This window comes from Cibotium barometz, chromosome 26 (assembly GCF_041138505.1).
Source record: "Cibotium barometz isolate CiBa-2024 chromosome 26, ASM4113850v1, whole genome shotgun sequence".
Taxonomy (NCBI): domain Eukaryota; kingdom Viridiplantae; phylum Streptophyta; class Polypodiopsida; order Cyatheales; family Cibotiaceae; genus Cibotium; species Cibotium barometz.
This window is the reverse complement of record NC_141071.1, coordinates 30221935-30242979: the sequence shown is the minus strand read 5'-3', so window position 1 is coordinate 30242979 and position 21045 is coordinate 30221935. Positions and strand designations below refer to the sequence as shown.

The 21045-nt window shown below is 40.6% G+C and overlaps 1 protein-coding gene and 1 pseudogene across 3 annotated transcripts; one reads left to right on the top strand and one right to left on the bottom strand.

Moving 5' to 3' along the window:
* Nucleotides 1-9389: 9389 nt before the first annotated feature.
* LOC147623863 (ADP-ribosylation factor 1 pseudogene) lies at nt 9390-9896 on the bottom strand (annotated as a pseudogene).
* A 5435-nt stretch (nt 9897-15331) lies between these two features.
* LOC147623862 (pentatricopeptide repeat-containing protein At3g03580-like) lies at nt 15332-19454 on the top strand. 3 transcript variants are annotated; one of them, XM_086820493.1, is made up of 2 exons: nt 15332-15400; nt 15555-19454. In XM_086820493.1, the coding sequence occupies exon 2, from the start codon at nt 16019-16021 to the stop codon at nt 18530-18532; it is 2514 nt and encodes an 837-aa protein (XP_086676619.1). In that variant the 5' UTR covers nt 15332-15400; nt 15555-16018; the 3' UTR covers nt 18533-19454. The 3 variants fall into 3 exon arrangements, with proteins under 3 accessions (XP_086676619.1, XP_086676620.1, XP_086676618.1); XM_086820494.1 differs by having other exon boundaries at nt 15339-15400; nt 15636-19454; XM_086820492.1 differs by having other exon boundaries at nt 15339-15905; nt 16002-19454.
* The last annotated feature ends 1591 nt before the right edge of the window (nt 19455-21045 follow it).

Below are 21045 nucleotides of genomic sequence, written 5' to 3'. Positions count from 1 at the left end.
ATTCTCATCTATTTATGAAAATTTAATCTCTTATAACACTAGTTATAGAATTAGCTAGCTTTATTATGTCTTTATGATGATATATTCTACACTTCATAGCCCCCTCTTCCTTAGAAAAACCCTCTTATCATTTCAACTGCATATGTTTACTAACCTCTAGTACTACATTATCCTATCCTTCTCATTTCTATGTATCCCTGATTAGAACTTCTAATCACTATTGTTAACACTAGTTTTTAAACCTACAACTGTCCTTTTTAGGGCTTAAATAAGTGGTTTTGTAGTGACTTTTTGCAATTCAATTTCTTTCAAGGCATACAACATACATGGCTAAAACAACATTAAAAGAAAGAGCAACACAACTTTATAAGGTAGCATATTTCCTCGTATTGTGCCACCTATGTTGGCCATATAAACCTAAACATCTAGTGTGACAAAAATCTAGCTCCTACACAAGTACTTGTTTTCAAGTCATAGCTATCATGGAAAAATCATAGAGAACAAATGTTGGTGGACTTGGAGGTGCTAAAAATGTTTGGAGTTCCCAATTCCTTTTTGCACTTGTTACAGGCAAAATGAATTCAGTGTTTTAGCTTTTGGTTTAATAATTGTATCCACAACAATCATGTGTTTGAAGAATAATATCTATCATGAGTATCTATAGATGATAGCAGTATGATTTCATTGTTGTCTTTTTGAATGATATATCTGTTTATTCCAAAAATGAGAGTGAGCATGAATCTTATCTAAGGAAAGCATGGTAACATAAGTTGTATGCAAAGATGTTGAAGTGCTTCTCTACCAGCATCCTTGTTCCCTCACTTGAAAACTTCTTTAAGGTCTTCCTTGATTCAAGCAAGGTTTTATTTTACAAAAGTATTTCATGAGATTTAGAATGTTATCATATTCATGTATATGTAATTGCACATGCAAAAGCTCGTATGCATGTGCACACACATATGTGCATGCATGTACACAAACATATGCATATGTGTAGCTTGTGTGTGTGCATGTCTGTATAGGTTAAATGAATTTCCATGAGTAGATCAATAAATATTTTCCTCATCACATCTTTAAATTTTCACCTCTTCTCATATTGTGATTCGGTTTCCCATAAGAATGTTATTTATGCATGGATAGTTACATATTTGGTAAAGCTTATTGAAAGTTTTTCCAAGCAAGGATTGTGAATTTCAATCCAACCTCAAGCAAGCTTAGTTAGATAAACTCACTTAGCTACAATTGCTCAAAAAGTAGACATACTCTTCAGGTCCAGCTTTCATTACTTTCCTTCCATGTCTTTGTTCTTCTTTTGTTGCCTTTGCAATTCCTCATTTATAACCTTGACCAAGGTTTAATCAAGATCTTTCTCTTCATACTTTAGGCTTTTCTTGATATGGTGCTTTGTGATCTCATCACAACTAAGCCCTCCACTTTTTCTTGACCTGATTGTTTTGCATTCTTTGCATCTATCATTAACATATTAAGTCATATGGATGGCCGACCCTATACAAGCTTATGCCAATTGTGAAGTAACAGAAGTGGATGCATTCATTGGACCACACATGTGCTGATATTACACACATGTTAAATAGTCTTTGGGCATTAGCATTTAACAATTTATGATTTCCACTGTAGCCAAAGCACTCTACCAATTTTTATGATGCACATTGCATTATTGCATATATGGGAAAGTAACCTCCCCTCTTAGATTCCTTGTAGTATAAGATAATTTTTTCTTACCCTTAATCATCTAGTCGCTTCCATCGAATTCGTGCCATGTTGGGGATCTTGTCTACTGGTGTTGTGATAGGTTGCTAGGGAAAACTTGGTTGCAAAATTAGTAATCTTTGGGAGTTTGCAAATATGAATCAATTTTATTAGCTCTTGGCAAGGGCTCTTGAATCCAAACCTAAGGACATTGTGGTCCTTAATATAAAGCATGTCTCCTTGCTCCATCTATGCAGTTTTGAGTATCATAGTTTCCCACCAATTGCATATTTGACATTAATACCTTTTGCCTCTTGATTGAGGATGTTCATTGGCCATATGGTTCCCAATACACACACTCCCTTGATCAAAGCATTCATAAGACATAGCTTGTGATCATCACTCAAATAATCCTGACCCAAGGTCAGTCACACCTTCCTCAAGCTACACACCATATGGAGACTCACACTTCATCACATAAAATAGAAGTACCTTATGTCATGCCAAGTGGACTCTCATGCTAGGACTGTTATGCCACATGATCCACCCTAGTACAAGACCAAGTGCCTCAAGACATACTGTACAAACTTCATGTTGCATGACCCTTGTCATGGAACCTTTTTGTACTTCTTGAAGAAATAATTAAAAACTCACAAACACATCAAAGATTAAAGCAAAGAATTGAATCAAATTGATATCGAAGAGCATACCATAACATAATAGAAATAGAACAACATCACCATCAAGACAAGATTGGGTGCAATCTCCCCCCTCATGCGTGTAGCTCCACTTCCATGACATGAGTATTTTGAGAATTGTATTCAATAAATAGCCCACCGAGCTATTAATAGTTGTGCATACAAAATTGGGCTCTGCTTTTTCAATTTTTACAAAAATAGCTCAAGCACTAGAGCTTGTTCACACACTTAGTGTAAATAATAAAAACTCTTCTAGCACGTGCTAGGAATATAGCAATGTCGTGCACAAGCGTGACATTGTTGATTTTATAGAGTTTTGACGTTAAGCCTTGGATAGTGCTTTTAAGATCTTGAGTTTGCTAAATTTTACTTTTTCTTGTAATCCTTGGTGTTGAATTCGCTTGAAGCTTGTGCTACTTGAGTGATATGGCTCCTTCAAAACTTTATAAAAAGAAGCTTTATAATATGTGTTTTAGAGCTTATATTATAAAGCTTTATAACATAAGGTTATATATATATATATATATATATATATATATATATATATATATATATATAAGTTTATAAAGAAAAAAACTACAATAAGGTCTGTATGAAATAGCCCATGACCATCGTATAAAGGGATTTTGTCTCCTCTTTTTTTTAAAAATAATAAAAACTAGTTAAAGCTTTAATATAAAGCTTTGTAACAAAATCTTTGATAATTGCTCGTGGTTTGCACACACTGCACAACTGGGAGAAAACCAAAAAAAAGTAACGCCCACGTAGTCGCTTGTCACGAGGGAGAAAGAAAGAAGATAGGGAGACACAAAAAGTATATATAAATTTAAATAATTAAAGTTGTTGTTTACATCTTTAAGTAAAGGTGACTAGTGCTCAATGCAAAAAGGGAGGAAGAAAAAAGTGAAAAAAATAAATTGGAAGAAAAAATATATGTCTACACAACCCTCATTCGTCTATTATAGATTTTTTTGCTCCATCAGTCTTCTAAAGATCAGACAGTGGGGCTAAGGGTTTTGGGCTATGGTGAATCCATCCATATGATTGGATTTGAGGGAGATAGAGTATAGAGTAAAACCACTTTCAATCTTGAAGCGTGGTTTTCTACTTGTGTAGGGTGGTTTCAAGAAGAAGGTGATGATTTACTCCCATCCCTTGATCAAAACCTTCACCCAAGGGTCCACAAATTTCCCATGAACCTTCCAACTTTTGTCCAAAGGTGAAGCTTTGTCTCCTTTACTCTTTGGACTTTTGTGAGCTTCTTGTTTTTCTTCAAGTGCAAGTACCCATGGCTCTGATACCACTGTCATGGGACCTTTTTGTACTTCTTGAGGAAAGAATTAAAAACTCAGAAATACATCAAATATTAAAGCAAATACTTGAATCAAACTGATATAAAAGAGCATACCATAGCATAAGATAAGAGAAATAGAACAACATCACCATCAAGATAAGATTGGGTTCAATCTCCCCTCTCATACGTGTAGCTCCACTTCCACGACATGAGTATTTTGAGAATTGTATAAAGGTGGCTATGGTGGGGAACATGCTGGTGGCTACGGTAAGGATGGTGGTAGCTATGGCGGCTATGGAGGTGGTGATGGTGGTTAAGGCTCTAGGGATGGCAGCCATGTCGACGTGGCACGACCCAGGACGAGGAGGGGGTGGCAGCTACAAGCATGAGCGAGTCGGCTATGGAGGCAATAGCAGGCGATCACGGTGGTGGCTACGGTGAAGGAAAAGGCGGCTGTGGAAATGGAGGTGGTGGCTATGGTGGGGAACACGTTGGTGGGCCAAGGTGGTGGTAGCTATGGCGGCCATGGAGGTGGTGATGGTGGTTAAGGCTTTAGGGCGGCGGGCTATCAGACATGTCAACGGGGCACGAGGCTTTTAACTTTGCCAAAGTCGAAGTTGATGCACCTTAGAAAATGATAAGCCGGCTGGAGAAACCATAATATAAGTAGAGGTCCTAGGGCAAAAAAGGTGGTGGGCACATATGGGCGCTGACTCCCCTTAAACAAGTCTGCTCGCGTTAATTAAGGTGGCGAGATGTGGCTAGTATGTCGAGGATGCACACAAGCTTGATGTGCTATGGAACGCGCATCTCATTAGACGACTCAATGGATAGAGAGCATGCGCGGAGACTGTGCCGCAATACGGAGGAGACTGTGCCACAATATGGAGTTCGGGGCATGGTCGGGCTTGCATCGAGTTGTGGTCATGAGCATGACTTGAGATGGTTGATGGTCTCGTGGTGCGGGACGCCTAGTGGTCGAGACTAGGGGGCTGGCCACAAAGGCATTCTTCACAAAGGAAAGCTTGGAGAATTAGAAATAGGCTTACCTTAAACCATAGGAAAGGGGCCATGATTACTAAAAGTGCCTCCTGGACCATTGAGAGAAGAAGGTGGTTGGACATTTGAGGGCCGCCTGCTTGAGTGAAGGGGCGCCCTTGTGAAATCGGTGGCCAAAGGCTGCGAACCTTTGGGTAGCCACAAAGAAGGCAACGTGGGCACTCTGCAGGTAGGTGCAGGCAGAAGGTGGCGAAGGTCTATGTGGTCGACGACTGCCATGGCTAGAGATGGCAGGCGCATGAGAGCGCCCGTGCCTTGAGCACGTAAGGTAGGCCGATGCTTGGCCTTGCGCCTAGGTTGCCAGCGCATCACAAAGGCCGGGCCTACTAGATAGGAAGAGCGTCGTGGTCATGAGGCTAAGGCCAAGCCAACGGATAGGCTGGCCGCCTGAGGGTGGCACTCGTGTGCATTCACAAACGCTAGAGAGCAATGGCTTGCTAGGCGCCATACCTCATAAACGGGCCTTCATGGGGAGTCGGACGGTGGAGCCGATGTGGTGACTACTTGACAATGGGTGTCGAGTTATGGGTAGTTAGTTCGAGATGAGAATCGGATACCTTGGAGTTGGTAGCTTTAGAGGAGCGCGATGGAGTGCACTTGGACAAGCAATGCCGGCGTGAGGACACACGACGTCTAGGGCTTTCGTATGGAAGTCCTCTAGACAAGTAAAGCAAGTGACTGACAGATTAGTCCTTGCACACCATGATCAAGGAGAGGTCTACTTGCCTACACCCTTGGAGATAGGTAAAGGGTGTTCTTGTGAATCACCAAGGAGTTAGTGTGACCACAAGGTTCGTGAGGAAACTCATGAGCACCAAGTGGATGCTAGGAGCGTGCGATGTGCACTCTATGAAGATAGCTTACGCATGGCTTCTCATGCGCTAGGCATTCTCATGGAGGAGGAGTTCGAATGTGCCTAAGAAAAGGAGTGGCACATGAGAACAACTCATGAGTACGCCATAGTGTACACACAGAAGATTAACTGCTGCTGTGGTTCTTCATCGACGGACAGTGAACAATTATGAAGGTCTAAGTACTCATTGATAATTGTATAAAATTTATCCTAATAAGAAGATCTATTATCTACTTGGTGTACACATCTCATCTCTATGATTGACAGATTGTCTTTAGTGGTTGTTCTTGGTTGTCTTAAGTAATTGATCATTGCTATGGATGACAAGAATGTGTGGTAGTACTTCTGAGTGTAAAAAGGAATCGTATTCTATGTCGACAGCTCACGTGTGGACTATGTTGTGTTCAATATGTCATATGCTTAAAAGGAAATAGTGTATGCTCAGGAAGTGAGTGAGATGAAACTTAATGCATGAAGGAATGCCCACATTGCCACACTACAAGACAATGCTGCCATACATGCGATAAATTACGGACGCGTGTACGGTCGCGCATGTATTTGAATAATATCGGGCGCGTGTATATTGGCATTTAAATTCGCGTGTATACTGGCATCTAAATTCGCGTGTATACTGGTTTCAGAAACGCGTGTATAAGGGTTGTTGCAAGATTAGGGTGTCCAGTTTTGTCCAGTTTATGCTGGACTGGGACAATTCTTGGACAACAAATTTGGGGAGAAAAGGTACTTTAAACGAGATCAAGAAACTGATAGAAAATACACATACACGCTAATTTACCCCCAATATAACTTAAATTAATATAAATTAGTCTAATTTATCAAAATTAACCAAAAATATGATAAAACAATAAAAAAATTATCTTTTCATACTTAGAGTGATCTAATTTTTTTTCCATAGATGCACCAATAAGTACACTAGTCCCTATAGGTTTTAGATGATTTACATCAAAAATGTAATTTTACTTATTAGATTATTAGTATTTGCAGGCCTTCTGATAGCCTGGAAGAATTTTAGAGAAAAGAGATCATTAAAAATTGAACCATTGGATTTGCAATTTTGACTAACCACCACATTCTACCAATGTCTCACTATCTACTACTCTTTTGATCTACAAGATTATGCATTTTTAAGTGGTAGTTATTGTGGGTGCAAAAAGTGGCATATATTATAACACTTTAAAGACCTTGAAATATTTAAAGAAAATAGACAAATAGCTTAAAAATTTCTCAAAAAATCAAGTTAAGCTCTATATTATGTGAAGATCTAAGATGCAAAGTGGAAATCTCATATGAGTTGATATGTGAAAGATATTAGCATTTTCTGGAACCAGCCCAAATTTGGGACGTTCCAACAAAACAACTTGAAAGGAAATTCCTTCGTTCGCTAGGAGAGATTGGCCACTAAAGGTAAATAAATGCCTGTTTTTTTACTAAATAATGGTTAATTCTTTTAGATTATTTATAAGTAGTTAAAAACTACTTGCATGTTGAAGGAGGATAAAAAAGAGAGGGAGAGAGAGTGTGTAAAGGGAGAAAGAGAGAGAGGGGGAGAGGGATGGAGGGCATGGAGAGAGACAGAGGGAGAGGGCTAGATAGGGGGAGAGAGCGTATGGTGGCAATGGGAGAGAGAGGTAGAGGGACAGATAGAGGTGGAGAGAGCATGAGGGTGCATGTTGAAGGAGGAAGAGAGGGAGAGAGATAGAGTGTGTAGAGAGAGAGAGCATGTTGGTTGCAGTGGGTTGGAGGGGGAGAGATAGCATGAGGGTGGGTGTTGAAGGAGGAAGAGAAAGAGAGGGAGAGCGTGTTGGTTGCAGTGGGTTGGAGGGGGAGAGACAGCATGGGGGGGAGGTGGGAGGGCAGGGTTTGGGCTGGTGGGAGGTGGGGGGAGGAGGAGATGGCTTGGGTTGGCTAGACTAGGCTGGGAGTAGGGAGGAGGGGAAAAGAAAGAGAAAACATGGGTATATATATATATAGAGAGAGTGGTTCAAAAAAAAACCTGCTAGGAGAAACCTACTCTGTGCCCATTCCCATTTGAGTGCGTTTTTCTCTGTGATAGACTTTTTATGTGGGAGATTTCATTTCGATTTGAGTGAATTTTCCTTTGTTATTATAACAAACTTTTTATGTGGGAGATTTCATCCCAATTTGAGTGCATTTTTCTCTGTTATATACTTTTTCTGCCATGACTATAAGTAGGAACCTATGGCCCATCTAGATCCGGGCTTGCGCTTATTGCACCATTTATTCTCATTTGATACATGACCTTTTGTTGTTCCTCCCACTTAATATGCTTCTCCTTTGTCCTCTTTGAGTTTTCTTGATTCTGGTTTATAAGACCCATTTACTTTATATAAATGAGTACCTATAGCATTTCTGGTTACTCCTCTAACAAGTTTACAATTTGTACCATGTTCACTGCAGGGCATGGGCCCTTACTTTGCACATTCGCCTACCCTTGTTGCAATTACTGATGATGCCTTTACTATAATGGGATTTTTTTTTTTGCCCGAATTTCTTGCAATAGTTTCCTTCTTTTGGTGGTCCAACATTTCCTCTTCTTCCTCCCCGATTGTAAGGCCACCTTTCCTTGGAGTAGCACTGGTATCCTCCTTCTGGTGTGGTTTGCATGTGCCGTGAGATGTGATTAAAGGCAAGCATGTGCCGTGAGATGTGATTAAAGGCAAGCATGCCAAGTGTTGGCGTGGAATATCGATGCTAATGAAAGAATGGAATCCGGTATTGGAGTGCCTTGATAAGGTACGATTGAGGCCATTGGGTGGTGCGATTGATGAAAGCATGGCTGGGGACCACAAGGTAGGAAGGACTATTTGGGTCTTAGTTCAAGTGCCGATGGCGAAAGGATGTGAGTAAAGAGAGTTGAATGCACACTGAAAACTTGCAAAGCAGAAGTTGATTTAGGTTCGGAGTTAACGATATTTTTTTTTGTTGTTGTTTGCAGTTGTGCGGGCGTTGGGGCAGGTGTGTCGACATCTCGGTCTTCTTATCTCGTAGGGCTTTGTGTTGCCGATGGTGGCGGATGTGGTGGGGCTTGAAGTTTCATTATGTATGATGTAGGCTTTCTTGGTGGCTTAATTTGGTTTGGATGTCGAGTAGTTGTTGGAGAAGCCAAGAATGGTTTGGTGCATTATCGATTCCGAGGTTTTGAGGAGGCCAATTGCTAGGCTTTGGGATGCCAGTGATGATGTTGAAGAGGGAGGGGTTGGTTTGTTGGTGTTGGTGTTGTAGTAGTAGGGTGGCCAATGATGAAGTTGGAAAGGATGACCTCTCTTCTCTCTCGCTTTTGGCATTGAGAATCAATCTCTCAAACGGGCTTCTTCACAAGCATGCTTCTCTTCTTTTTCAACCACCCCTCCGCTTCTCTTTCAATGCTTCTCTCACACTCACACCCACACCCACACATACTTTTGTCTCTCTCAATACGTCTCTCATACACACACACTCTCTCTCTCTTCCTTTCACTCTCAAAAGCTCTCTTGCTCTCGTGACTTTCAAGAGCTTTATACTTTCTCGTCCCGCAAGCTTCCCCTCTTTCACACACCTACACACAGGGGAGTCTCTCTCTCTCTCTCTCTCAACCGCGCACACACTCTAGTCAAGCCTGCAAGCTTCCCCTCTTTCACATACCTACACACACAGGGGAGTCTCCCTCTCTCTCTCCACCCCGCACACACTCTAGTCAAGCTGTCTCCCTGCTTAAGCTCACGCTGCCATCTAAGCATTACAATCAAGATTTCCTTCAAGCCTTGCTTGCAATGTTTCTAGAAAGCTGGTCCACGCCTTCATACAGACCCTCCCCAGAGATAGCACATGTACTCTGAATATACCAGTGATGCTGGCATGCCCAGCTTGTCAGTGATTTCAGCTGCGTTCGTAGTATTTGGAAGATCTGGCTTGTTGGCAAAGACAAGGAGCACATCAAGCCAAAGCTCATCCTCATTGAGCATCCTGTGAAGCTCATCACGGGCCTCCACTACACGGTCTCTATCATTACTGTCAACCACAATTATAAGACCCTATTAAGTAGTGCCTCCACAGTCGGCGGAACTTGCCTCCGACATCCCATACTGTGCAATTGATGTTCTTGTTCTCCACAGTCTCCACATTGAAACCTATTGTGGCTATAGTGGTGACGATCTCCCCAAGCTTGAGCGTGTAGAGGGTGGTGGTGTTATCGGCTGCATTGAGACCGACCATAAAGATGCGCATCTCCGAGCAGCCGTGATGGGAAGAACTTGGTGAAGGTGAGGCCCGTGGTGGGAAAGCATGGAGGACACTGCGGCTATGAGGCAGTACTCATGGCCAGGCGCGGTGGAGAGGGAGTGGCTGCAGCAGCGATGGTGGTGGAGGCGGTGGCTATTCTTGCTACAACTACGGCGAGCTCGGTCTCGCCCGCGGGTGTCCCGGTCGCATGTGAGGGCTATGGTGGGCGACGCGATGGCTATGGTGGCGACGGTGATTGCAGCGACAACAGAAGGCTGAGCGGGCGTAGATGATCGCGCGACGGATTTGAGGGGCTCTTAATGGTTTTTTAATAATATTTAAAAAAATTTAAAAAGTAAGGTTTTTAAAATTATTTTAATATGAAAAAAGTAAAATTAAAAAGTAAGGTTTTTTTAATATGAAAAAAAGCAAGGGGTAGTTTATATAAAAGTGGAAAAAATAAAGCAAGCGTTTTGTGCCTGTGCATGGGGCACATGTGCACACGAGGGTGTGAAAAGGTGTGCATGCAAGGATGCATGAGTGGTGTGCGCATGGGTGGATGCAAAGGTGTGCATGCGTGTGCATGAGTAACTGTGGGTATATACACGGGTGTAAGTGTATGGGGTGCACGTGCGTACCCGTGCAAGTGGTGCATATGGGGGTGTGCCGCAGGTGCGAATGGGTGGGTGAATGTGGTGCGAATGTGTGCGCACGCGAGGGCACGTGTAGGTGCAAGGGTGGTGAAGGTGTATGCACATATGTGTGTAAGTGCGTGGTGTGAGCACTTGCACAAAAGAATGAATGTGCATGCGCGAGAAATGCAAGTGTGTGCATGTGCACGTGCTAATGTGTGAATAGGTGTGCAATGTGCACGTGTATGAGTGTGTGCATGTACGAATGTATGAGGTGTACATAAGTACAACAACGAATTTAAAAAGGTTTGTTTCTTTTCGTAAGTTTGATAGGCACAACAACGATACTAAAAGTGTTGTTTCTAACAACGACGACAACAACAACAAAAACAAAAACAAAAAGGGCAATGATGCAAAGAAGCAACAAGATTCCATACCTAAAAATGTGACATGCTACAGTTCTGTCGACAACAGTGACCATCTTGTGTCCGAGTTAGTAGATGAAGAAGTATATCTTGTGCCTGAGTCTATCATTGACCATGAGACCACCACTACATGCACAGACAACACTTATGTTAAGTATCTTGTGACCTTCAAGACTTATCCTATTGAAGATGCTACCGAAATCTAATCCACTCATACCATCCATGCAATTGAGGTTAATTGGCAACCCAAGCAAAAGGGAATGTTAATCATAACCTCTATGGTCAAATGGGGATACCTATGTGATCATTATTTACATATGTTTATCAATCAGGGATATCATTTTCTAGGATTAATGTGTTTAATAAATTGTGTGCGCTGGTATGATATAGTTGGGATTAATGTGTTTAATCGACTGTGTGTGTTGACTAATATTATTTTGATGTAAGCGTGACAATATTTTGTTAGTCACGGGTGAAACATCCGTTGGACCACAATGAGATCTTTTGGAAGACATGTGAATAACTATTATGGTTATATATTATGGCATTAATATTTTTGAAAGACTAAGGCCTCAAACCTTTGTACATATCAATTAGTATTTATACTTTTGGTAGGCCCAAGACTTGATAATTGTAGCTTGCTATATTTTTGGAAGAGCTTTTATGCTTAAAAACTCAAAAAGCTCTTAAGCTTTATTTTTGGAGTTGTCTTTTGGAAAGCAAGCTTTAAAACATATAAATATGGACGAGTGATACGACGGGCCACACTCATCTAAGAGAGATTGAACCCAATCTTGTGTTCGATGGTGGTGATGTCTCTCTTATTTTCAAGCTCTCATGTTTATTTTATTTTGTTTATGTAAGGTTCATGCTTTTAATTTGTTCTAGGTCTATGGTTTGTTCTAATTTTTGACATGTTTGAAAAATATAATTCTTCTCCAAGTTTCGTAAAGGTCCTATCATTTGAACTCTCTTAGTTTGCCAGCAAAGTTACCGAGTATTTTTATACTTGTGTGGTTCCAAGAGAAATTGGTTGGGGTGGTAATACCGGAGGTGGGTATGGCATTGGTGGTAGCAATATGTGCACACCTCTTGATATAGGGTTTTGATCAATGGGCACTTAATTATGCACCGATTGAGAAGCATTTTATAAGGGCAGTAGGGTTAGTGATTGCTTTGGCATCAGGAGCATAGGTTATGGTGCCTCCCTGGTACCAACAATGGATTGTATCATGGTTTCCATGCTCACAATGAGTAAAAAATTGTTGTTGTCTAGGCTACTAGACACTCTGTACTTGTATGATTTTGACGTGAAAGATTGAGTACTAAACTATATCTCTTCATGGGAATAGATGTGGCTATCCTACTTGAGGTGCTAGCTGGGGTTGGCCTTAAAGTTTCTCTTAGGTTACCCTTGGGGTTGGCCTTAAGGTTTCTCTTAGGTTACCCTTGGGGTTGGCCCTACTACTGTTGGCATAAATGGTGGAGTAGATTATCTGCCAACTCATCCATGCTCATATCCTTGACTAGGACTGTAGCTAGTGTTGGTTGGGTGTCCTTGGCCGCCATTGAGGCATTGGATGATGCATTCCCTATCTCTTGGTTTAGGTGGAAAACTTTTACATCTCCTATCTCCTATCTCTTGATGCACCTCCTATCTCTTAGTTCAGGTGGATAACTTTTACATCCCCTATCACCTATATCTTGATGCATCCCCTATCTCTTGGTTTAGGTGGACAACTTTTACATCCTTGTCTTGTAGATTATCTACCAAGGCTACTACCTTGCAACACTCATCCCCAAGATGTAGTTCCTAGACATGTAGAGATGGTGATGGGTCTCTTGATCTTTAGACCGATCATAAAGCAGTTAAGGAGAGATAAATCATCAAGTCTTTTACGGGTACTAAATCTCATATATGGAGATACTTGGTTCTAGCAATGTAATCCCACATTGTTTCTCCCTCCTCTTGCTTGAGATTATATATATGTACAATTGGGTTCCATTGGGGGCAAGAATCTCACAATGAAAGTGTAACTCAAGACCTTGTAGAGCTCGCCTTTTCAAGCTAGTTTAGTGATCTAAACTTACTAGCCTGCTTTGCCTCAAGGTAAAGCCAGAATGTAAAGATCTTGGTGGGATTATCAATCTATCCCATGGCCTCACAAATTCTCACAAATTTGATTGGACTTCTCTAGGTACTGAATAGGATCTCCAGTTCCAGTAAATTTCGTCATCATCATCCTTGAGATGTGAATTGGCTTTGTTTTGCCCAAATGTGAGCCTCTAGGGATTATGTTTGTGGAAACCCCCCTTCCCATTTCAAACACCATCGTAAGCATGTCTTTTGCATATTCATGTGGTGGTGGAATGTTGCACAAAACTCTATGTTTCAGGGTTTGGGATTTCTTGCCCCATGGTGTTAGGCATGCCATCCTAAGCATGTCTTTTGCATATTCATGTAGTGGTGGAATGCAAGGGAGTGTTTACATAAAACTCTCTATTTCAAAATTTGGGATTTCTTGTCCCATGGGGTTAGGCTGGGTTGTGTGGTCTCTAATGGCACTTGGTAGTCCATGGGGTTGGGCTATACAGTTTCCAATGGCACTTGTCCTATGCTACCGAACTTGGCTTGCTTTTGGCCAAGAACATGCCATGTGAATGCCCTTGTGGATCCCTTTGGTTTGAGGCTACAAGCTCGCTTTTGGCCAAGGACATGTTATGTGAATGCCCTTGTGGATCTCTTTGGTTTGAGGTAATCTTAGACATTGACTCTGTTCCTTGTTCCTTGCCCAAATAGAGAAGAACTGGAACTTGGTTCCATGGTAAAGGCTGTTCTATAATGGGCTCCTATGGGGACGGGACTCATGCTTGCGCTATGTATTGCGATTGTTGGGATGCTTGCTCATCATGGTTTGCTTAGGATAAACCTAGCTTAGGATCGGCACCAAATGTTTGAAACATTGTGATGTCGAGACATGATTGCTTCGTGTGGGGGTGAACCTTGATGTTACTTGTCGTGCTCCCGCTCCCTCATTTGGAGCTGTCCCAAAAATAGGGAGATTGAATGCCTTCTTCATGGTTACAACACATAATGGGTAGTTGTTGAAGAAGGACACTAGGCACAGAGACTGAATGCTATGATCACTCGCAGTTCCCATCAATTAATAGCTTCTGATTGGATTGCCCACTCTCGATTCTGACAATATACCACTTTGCTTATATGGGAGGAGAATAAATGCTTACTAGGTTTAGGTCATATAGGGTTTGTTTAAATAGCACAAGTTGTAGGTTATAATAGAGTAAATTCTCAATTCCACTGTATAGAGAGTCACCCTAGAATGAGAAGGGTGATCCCTCAAAATGACTTGTAGGTCATTAAGGTCAACTTCTAAGAGCACGCTAGGGTCCTGAGAGTTAGAGTCACTTTTGTCGCCACTGTGAGTAGTGGCCGAGACTATATAGGCATGTAGGGTGAAGATAATATTCCAATGTAAGGAATAAGATCTTAAGTAGAGATCATAGTAGAATAGAGTAGTAACCATTTTTAAATAGCACACGATTAGTAGTGCAGGTAGTAATGTATATCATAGTAATAGAATAGTAAGTGTTAAGGTTGAGATAATATTCCAATGTAAAGGTTAAGGTCTTAAGAAAAAATCATAGTAAAACATCACATAATTAGTATTGTAGGGAGTGATGCAAATTGAAATTAATAATATTTAAATAAACACACTAAAAAAAGTGTACGATTAGGATACATTTTACGGTGAATATATCTAGAGTAATAACAAATTGAAATTAATAGTATTTAAATAAACACACTAAAAAAACGTGTATGATTAGGATAAATTTTAGGGTGAATATATCTAGAGTAATAACAAATTGAAATTAATAGTATTTAAATAAACACACTAAGAAAGTATGATTAAGATAATTTTTAGGGTGAATAGATCTATAGTAATAACAATAAAAAACTAAAAATTAAAAAGATAAGCTACACTCTTTAATTAAAAGAGTTATATTCAATATACACATAAATATTTTATAATATTCCATAAATTTAGTCAACTATACAGACTATATATAGTGGTTGAGATAAATAATACAATAATATCGATGACTAGAATGCTTTTTAAACATTGATTTTAATATGCAATAATTAATTAATTAATTAACCATATATAAAGTGAACAATAAAGAAACACATGAGAATTAGTACAAATTAAGATTAATTAAGAATTAATACATGGCCTTAAGGGCTTTGATGCCCTCAAGGCTTCAAATTTCAGCATTGCGCGGCCATCTCACGCCCACACACATTTTTGCCGGACAAGGTAGGCATTCTAGGGTGGTTGTGTGTGAACCCAGATCCTCTAAAGACTTTTACTTCATGAGGAAGCAAAGCACAATCGATACGCGGAGTAGCAGGAGAGTGCAAGCTTGCTGCACGTCACACATACGGATAGTTGCTGCCGTACATGTCCATGGTAGATGCTGCCGTACCCTTTCTACTGTTTGAAATTTGAATGAAGGAACACACTGTCTTCATCTCACTTGACAATTTGAGGAAGCCGTGTGGTTGAGAAAGCAATATGAAAAACTTATGCATGATGATGGCATGGGTTTCATGACATGTGACAGGTTAAGGAAGCCGTGTGCGAATGAGGAAGCAATTTGCAAACTTATGCATGATGATGTCATGGGCTTCGTGTGATTTGACAGGTCAAATAAGCCGTGTGTGCGAATGGGGGGCGATATGAAAGACTTATGCATGATGGCATTGGTTTCATCACATATGGCAGGTGTGGTGCAAGCCATGTGCGAGTGGCAATATGAAAGCTTATGCATGATGGCATTGGTTTCATCACATATGATGGATGTGGTGCTCCAGTGGAATCCCGCCTTGACAGCCACATCTGCTCTTTAGATGTATGATGCCATTGGGTCATTGCATACATTATGCCTTTCAACTCTGGGGAGCTTCCTTTTACGGTATACAGCAGGGTTTGCATTTGATTTCTTAGGGGACTAAAGTATGTGCTTGAACCATTCTAAAAGTCTCATCTTGCTCATTGATGTCTGTGTCAGCAATTTACATATAGACAATGGCTAGAGTGCCTCACGCAGGGTTTCAAAACAATGGATCTCTTGAAGTGCTGAAGAAACTGTGTTACGAAGGGCAGTTCCATGAGGCGCTTGACACTGTGGGCCTCCTATGCTGCAAAGCACATTGTAGCTTGTTCACCATCTTCTCTCGCCTCTTGCAGAGTTGCATGGAAAATGGTGACATGATAGGAGGCAGAGCAGTTCATTCCCTCATTGCCAAGAGTGGACTTGAATCAGACACCATTATTGGGAGCTACTTGATCCGTATGTTTGCCTCAAATGGCAGCTTGCTTGAAGCAAGCCAGGTATTTGACAAACTGGCTGAACCAAACGTGTTCACATGGAGTGCAATAATTTCAGCCCATTCAAAGCTTGGAAAGCATGAAAAATCTCTCAAATTGTATCACTCGATGAGAAAATCAAGCCTGGATGCTGATGGTCATGTTTACCTTGCAGTATTGAAAGCATGTGCTGGTTTAGCTAGTATAGTGCAGGGTAAAGTGGTTTATTCTCATGTTATAGAAGGTGGTTTCGAGTCTGATGCATTTGTTTGCAATGCACTGATTGACATGTATGCCAAATGTGGCTGTCTTATAGACGCACGTTACGTTTTTGAAAAATCATTAAAACCAGATGTGGTGACTTGGAATGCACTGATTGCAGGCTTTGTCCAACATGGGCTTGATAAGGAAGCCCTGGATCTCTTCCAGCAAATGCAAGAGGGCAGGATGGAGCCGACTAGGGTTACGTTTGCTTGCGTTTTGAAAGCGTGTTCTAACTTAGCAACTTTTGACCGAGGTAATTTGATCCATTCTTATGTGATTGAGATAGGCAGTGAATTGGATTTGTCTGTTGCTAATACTCTTATTGACATGTATTTGAAATGTGGAAGCTTGGTTGATGCACTTCTGCTGTACAAAAAATGTCCAAAGCGAAATCTAGTGACATGGAATGTGATGGTATCAGGCTTGGTTCAGCAGGGGCATGGTGACAAGGCTCTGCGATGTTGGGATGACATGCTACAAGAAGGCATCCAGCCTGATAAAATCACATATGTATCTTCTTTGAAAGCATGTTGTAGCATAGGAGCCTTAGGCCAGGGCAAGCTGATTCACATGCATGTTCTGGGAGCTGGTTTTGGCCTCAATTCATCTGTTGGCAATACGCTTCTTGACATGTATGCCACATGTGGGTCTTTGGAAGACGCCGTTGCAATATTTACTGGATTGCCCAAGCAAGATGTAGTCACATGGAATGTAGTGATGAAAGGATTGGTTCAGCATGATTGCAAATGGGAGGCATTACAACATTTTCACCAAATGCAGCAGGAAGGAGTTTTGCCAACGGGGGTTACTTATGTTTGTGTCCTGAAGGCTTATGCCAGCTTGTCAGCTCTAAATAATGGCAAGCTGTTGCATGCTTGTGCTGTTGCAAGTGGTTTTCAAGTGGATGTGCATATGAGTAATGCACTCATTGACATGTACATCAAATGTGGAAACCTTGGTGAAGCACATAAGGTTTTTGATAAATGGTCTCAGCTAGACATGGTTGCATGGAATACAATGATCACAGGATATGTCCAGCATGGTCAAGGTCAAGAAGCTCTCCGACTTTTCCTCAACCTGCACCAGAGAGGCCTTGAGCCAGACAGAATTACTTTCATTTGTATTTTGAAGGTGTGCTCTATCGTTGCAGCCTTCGATCAAGGCAAAATTATCCACACTTGCATTTTAAGTAAGGGTATGGAATCGAGAGTGTCCATTGTCAATGCACTTGTTGACATGTATGGAAAATGGGGAAGCATTGAGGATGCACAGAGAGTGTTTGATAGATCACTAAAACGGGATGTTGTGACGTGGAGTGCAATGATGTTGGGCTACGCCCAGCAGAGCAACTACAAGCTAGTCTTGCAAAATTTCAAAGACATGCAGCAGGAAGGCATAAAACCAGATGGTGTCGCGTTTGCGTGTCTCATCTCTGCATGTTGTCATCTTGGAGAAGTGAAGGGTGGGTTTGGCTATTTTAAGTCAATGAGAGAAGACTATGGCATCATCCCGACGGTAGAACACTGCAACTGTTTGGCTGACCTTCTTGGTCGTGCTGGGCACTTGAATGAGACACGAAGCATGCTTGAAAGCATGCCCTTTCAACCGAACAGTGTAGGGTGGTTATCTCTACTTGGTCATTGTAAAACACATGGCAATGTTGAGCTAGGCAGGAAATGCCTTGATAACATTGCTGTGACAGATGAGGAGTATGCTACTGGGTTGGTGCTTTTGTCCAATATTTATGATCACATTGGCAGGTGGGGGGATGCAGACAAAATTGAAGAGCAAAGGAAGTGCACAAATGTACTGAAGAAACCAGGAAAAGCCTTCATTGAAGTTGCAAGTAAGGTGCATGCTTTCACAGTGGGAGACGAAAGCCATAAACAAAGTGATGATATTTATGCAAAGGAGAAGAGATTGTTCATGCAAGTGGAGGAGGAAGGGTACTTGCCATGCTTGGAATAACCATATTCTATTCATTTTACAGGGATTTTATTTAGGAGCCAAGTGTGCATGCTTGGAACAACCCTCTAGCCTTTATAGAGGGACCAGCAAATGCAAGCTCTTAAAATACACCCAGCATGATGCTTTATACCAAATAGTGGCCAGAAATGATGGGCGGTTATGACGACTAGACATGTTGAGTTTCGCTTCACTCCTGTCACATGCATCAAGCCTCGTGTGTGCATATTGGGCTAGGGCTAGGATTAAATAGAACTATTTAGGCCTTTATATGAGCCCTTGAGGAAAATTCAGTGTCCATAGGTAGGAAACAACAACAAAAAAGATGTTATTTTGCTCATATGAGTTAAACATCATAGGGACGTTTGGGGAGGGATTCCAGTGAGCATGTTTAGGAGGCTTTATTGGAAAAGCGAATGACTTTTATTTATTGAGGGGAGGTGAATGCATGTGATTGTTATATCCACGTGGATATTAGGAGTGCCAATTCTTTGATCCTTGATTAGTAGAAAAAAGGTATTGGCTCACTCGTGGACTACAACTCTTTGAGGAGAGGTAGAATGTACAAGGTGAACAGAGGCAAGACTTCCCTCCATGTCTGCCCGTTCTCGGAGGGAGACATTGGTGTGGGATGGAGGAAATGGTGACCACTTTGCAAGTATGTGGGGAGTTTTCCTCTCCACACTTGCGAAGTTGAGTCTCACCGTTGGATGTCGTTCGGGTGAGTTATGGTGCTCCATCTCACTTTTTGTGGAGGCTTCTCCGAAGAGGGCCTAAACGTACAAAAAATGGGTTTTGTAAGTCCCATCATGCATCCGAGGGTCGCCATCGAACATCGTCCGGGTGAGATATGGTGTACCACTTCAAAAATTTTATGTGGGTTTCTCCAAGAGGACCCGAATGCACAAAATACGGGTTTTCTAAATCTTGTCATGTTGGAACGGCATCCAATGGTTTGCAAGTTTTTTGGGCGTAATCATCTCCACGTACTTACACAGTTCGATTACCATTGGATGCCATTTTAGGGAGATATGGTGCTCCATCTCGCATTTTCTATGTGGGTTTATCTAAGGAATGACCATTTTCTAACCAGAAACTTTCGAGATCGTAAAATTATCCATTAATCTTTCTTATTTATTTAGTTTCTCAAATAAATATACACAATGCATGTTCAAATACAAATCAAAGACTCAAAATTACAACGTTCCTCAAAATGTTCTCAAAAGCTCTTTATCTCTTTTTAAAACCTTTTTTGGTGAATTCCACTATGTACGTTTCCAGTACAATAAACGATTCCAAAACTATAACTTTTCTAAATTTTTTTGAGAGGCTCTTCACCTCTAAATCAAGTCGTATTTCTTGTGGAAAAAATATGTAAGAGAATTAAACTAAGGGACGTTTTCTTTATATATGTATATTAATTATTTTTTAAAAAGAAATTTGAAAGCATAATGCAAGTTGTTGAGTTTTATCTCAATTTCTTCAAAGAAATCAATATAAATATTTCTCTTTGCATATTATTCTCATATAAAAAGCGTGGTATATTTTTATTGTATGTCAAAATCTTAAGGTAAAAATACATGGTTTTTAGTCTCTTCAAACGTAGTTTCACTAGTGAAACTAGTTTCATAATATTTTTAAAGTATTCATAACTCAAAGATATAACTTAAATGTCATAAATTATAACATTGTAATATTTTTTAGAAGGCAATGCTTTATGATGTAATATTTTAACTAGTTTCTCATAGATATAACTTAAATATTGGTAATGTTTTAAGAAATTAAGTTTTAAAAATCTCTTTATATTAAACACTCAAAAATTATTATGGGTAAAATATGTCGTTACTCAATGCTTACTGTAGATACTATGCAATAAAGTTGTATTTCTTTGAGAAAATAATTATTAAACAAGTTAAAAAAATGAGTGCTCTCAGAGATTTTACTCAGACTATGTACACATGTTTCAGGGTTCAGACGTAAAAAATATGGGTTTTTAAAATCTCATCATGATTTGAACGACATCGAATGGTGATTAGACTTTTCAAGTGTGTGTGGGGGGGTATCCCTCTCCACACACTTTCAAAGTTTGGTCGACATCAGACGTCGCTTGCATGAGATATGGTGCTCCATGTCATGTTATTTACATGGGTTTCTCCAAGAGAACCCAAACACATAAAACATAGGTTTTCTTGATACCGTTATTTACCTAAACGACATTCAATATCGATCGAACTTTATAATCTTGGGGGTCTCTCTTTTCACACAATTACAAAGTTTGGTCACCATCAAATGTCATTCGCGTAAGATATGGTGCTTCATCTTACGTTTTCTACACGAGTTTCTCTAAAGGGATCCAAACACATAAAATATGGGTTTTCTAAATCCCATCATGTTAGAATGACATCAGATAGTTTGGAAGTGTGTGGAGGTATTCCTCTCCACACATTTGCATATTCATTCACTATCAAATGTCGTTCAGGTGAAATATGATGCTCCATCTCATGTTTTCTATACAC

Bases quoted from the DNA above. Each gene is read 5' to 3' on its own strand.
- LOC147623862 (XM_086820493.1), top strand. From the start codon at position 16,019: ATGGCTAGAGTGCCTCACGCAGGGTTTCAAAACAATGGATCTCTTGAA.